Below are 3,429 nucleotides of genomic sequence, written 5' to 3' on the forward strand. Positions count from 1 at the left end.
AAAACTGTAATTTAAAAAAAGTGGTACATGGGATAATGTTAAGTGGATCGAAAGAAATATTAACTGGTTTTATGCTTGTACTATACTTGGTGTTTGATACAACCAAAACAATGGCCAAAACAAGAGTGACATTATAACCAGCTAGTTGTATCAAATTATTAATTAATAAATATCCTTAACACATCTAAAGCAATTCTAAACGAAGAAAACATAGAAAAGTAGTTGATAATCCTAGAATAAGTTACGTTATAATATGAAAAAGTTTAACCTGAAAAGACACATCTTTCGGCTAACAGCAATATAATCATGAAAATAAGAGAAGCAAACACTTTAATTAGCACGAGCACTTTTAGTACTAAAACAAAATGTAAATAGTAAAGCCCATAATAAAATGTTATGAATGGAAATGAATAGAGAAAGAAACAAGTTTGATCTCCTCGAAAGCAAACAACAAAAGCAACAAACAAACAGCTCTCTCTCAAAAAAAATTCATAGAGAAATAAAGACACACAAAACAATATTGGTCCTTTTTTTAGCTTAGCTTACAATTTCATTCCTAGACTTGTTCACTTCACTCCTCTTCATTAACTTTATCCTTTTGTCCCCTTCTTCTCTCTCCTCGATTCTCTCTCTCTCTCTCTCTCTATTTCTCTCTCTTCCATTTCCATTTCTCACAATTAAGTCAAATCCCCTTTCTCAATCCCATTATATAATTCTTATAAAAGTTTGTTACATTACAACAACACTCCATTGAGTAGTAGTAAAAAAGAAAATGAAAATGAAAATGTTTAATCGAAGTGATACGATGACTATGAATAAGAAACGAAGGATGACAAGCGAGTATTCAATCAACGACCACCCGGACATTCTAGTCGAGGTGTTGAAACGCCTCGACGGGAGATCCCTAGGGGTGGCATCCTGCGTATGCAGACTATGGTGTTCAATCTCCAAGTCAGATGATTCGGTTTGGGAGTACGTCTGCTTTCGACACGTGTCGCCTCCTCCACGTGTTCGGACCCTTGTATTAGCTCTTGGAGGGTATAAGCGTCTTTACATGGTTTGTGTTCGACCCGTACTTGGTCGGTGGGGTGGTCGTGGTCGTGGTGGTGCTGAGTTGACTCGCCGAGTTTGGTCGAGGCAAGGCGCTCAGCTTTTGCTTTCCTTATTTTGCGTCGATTATTACGAGAAGTTGGGCGGCGGTGGTGCCGGTGGTCGGAGGGTTGGGAGTGATGCGGTTCCGTCGTCTCTAATGTTCTTGTGTAAGCCAGTTAATGTTTGATGAGAAAAATATTTGATTTTATGATTTGATTAAATTGGAGGGAAGATAATTAAGTAGTTGATCCAACGGTTCTAATTGATTGAGTTTATTTATTTTTTAAAATATTTTGCCCCTCAATAAAGTGACAAATTAGATTCCTCCGTAATTTAAATATCCAAATTTTGTTCCTTTATTAATTAGTTGAATTATTTTCGTTTTCCATTTAACCCCTTGTATGATGTACTACGGAGTAGTAAAAAAATTCTTTTCTATGGGTAGTGTTATTAATACAAAATAATTAAAGAAGTGAAATTTATTTCTGAATTTTGATACTTTATGTTTTCTTTTGTACATGGGTAATTACCAAAATATGTTGTTTTGTTTAGCGGTGAATAATATGAGTGGGTGTAATTTACATGACTAATGTTGGATAGACGCATTCATTTGGTTTGAGTTTCTTACCTATAATATATCAAGTGAACAACTAGCTTATGGCATAGTGACAATGCCATATGTTACACTTGTAACCATGTTTGAATTCTAATTTTGACGGCATTAGCTCCAAACACCGCGCTATTTGTTACGGAGTACTCCCTAATGATAAGTACCCAACTAATTAAGCATTTATCGACAACAAAATTTAAAAAAAAAAACTAATTTGTAGATTTTTGGTGTTTAGAGAGCCATAAAGTCGGATGATCCCTCAATCTCTCAACTTTGTAGATAATTAACCTAAGCTTTGTTTACCTTCTACGTTGGAATTTCCATATCTTGAACCTAATGTACAATTTTATCAAAGTTTTTTTTTTTTAGTGAAAATCAAAGTTCTTAAATATGTTTGGTTCCAATTACATACGTCAATTGAACTAGTCTAAAAAGAAGGAAATTGTAGTCATTTGGACAAACAACCTCCAATAATTTTAATAATAAGAAAATCAAGTCATTTGCATGAATCTAAATAATCTATACTAATATATTAAAAGGCGTTTATAAAAACGTCCATGTGCCACGTAAATCCTTTTAAATTACGCCACGTCACTTCATAAATATTTCATGACACCACATCACCTACCATACATCTCTTCATGCTACATCATCACTGAATTAAGCTTAATCATTACACCACGTCACCCATATAAAAATATTAGGTTAAGCGGACTCAATCACCCAACCACTTATAACAAAGTTGGGTATTTAACCATATTAGCCCATTATCAAGCATGTTATAAGTATAAAAAAGAAATGTACATAAGTGTAAACAACATGATTTAATTATTAAAAAAGAAAAAAAGAACACATTCAATAATTGCAATTTCAGATTTCAAAATCCTTAAAAACAGATACCCCAATTGCACGATTACGAAAGTAGCAACTCGGGGCAACGCCCGGACTACTCACTTGTTATAACATTAATAAGAGTTGGCTTAAAATTTTACATTAAATATGTATAGTTGGTTGGTTCACTACTTCACTAATATAATGATCAAACTTCTAAAACCCATTATACTACAAGTACTAAATATATACGACACGTACTCTTCATGTCTTCTTACAAAATGATCTTTCAATTCATTTATATAATTAGGTTAACCCCAATCCGAATTAATTAATTCAATGTCGTAAGTAAGACTAATAATAATTTATTATTTTTTTAATTAATACTGAGATTATATAAAAGATATGATAATAGTTTAGGAGAATGTAGTCAACAATAAAGAGAGAATAAGAGTGAAAACAAGAAGAGGTGAGAGAATCTAGCTGAAGGCCTAGACAACGTGCAGATTTAGCTCAAAACTATAGGACAAATATGTCCAAGACAACAAGGAAAACGCAGGTGCCTATCGTTTTATTACCAGCTCAATGCGTTGCAAAAAGAAGAAATTATAATTTTATTATATAAATTTATATAATTATATATTAATTGGACTAAATGCCAAATTGCTAAAAATTGCAAGTAGTAGTTGATTAGGGGATTTTGCTCCCACCAATCGGAATGCGCCACGTGGGCCAATCAGGTCCTGCCAAGTGTCCCCCAGTTGGAACTGTCAGGGCTTGCCACGTGGCACGCGCTTATTCGTCCACCTTGGACCTATTATGTCATGACACGTGGCATACTCCATGCCTAATGGAGAAACCGGCCACCCAGGCCCAACTTCCGAGGGAAGCCCAAT

At 34.3% G+C, this 3,429-nt stretch overlaps 1 protein-coding gene across 1 annotated transcript; it reads left to right on the forward strand.

The window, feature by feature from the left end:
- The first annotated feature begins 258 nt into the window (after positions 1-258).
- Positions 259-1,664, forward strand: LOC110692056 (F-box protein SNE-like). Its single transcript, XM_021869045.1, has one exon. The coding sequence runs from the start codon at positions 773-775 to the stop codon at positions 1,277-1,279; it is 507 nt and encodes a 168-aa protein (XP_021724737.1). The 5' UTR covers positions 259-772; the 3' UTR covers positions 1,280-1,664.
- Positions 1,665-3,429: the final 1,765 nt, after the last annotated feature.

The sequence above is a fragment of the Chenopodium quinoa genome, unplaced genomic scaffold (genome assembly GCF_001683475.1).
Source record: "Chenopodium quinoa cultivar QQ74 unplaced genomic scaffold, ASM168347v1, whole genome shotgun sequence".
Lineage (NCBI taxonomy): Eukaryota > Viridiplantae > Streptophyta > Magnoliopsida > Caryophyllales > Amaranthaceae > Chenopodium > Chenopodium quinoa.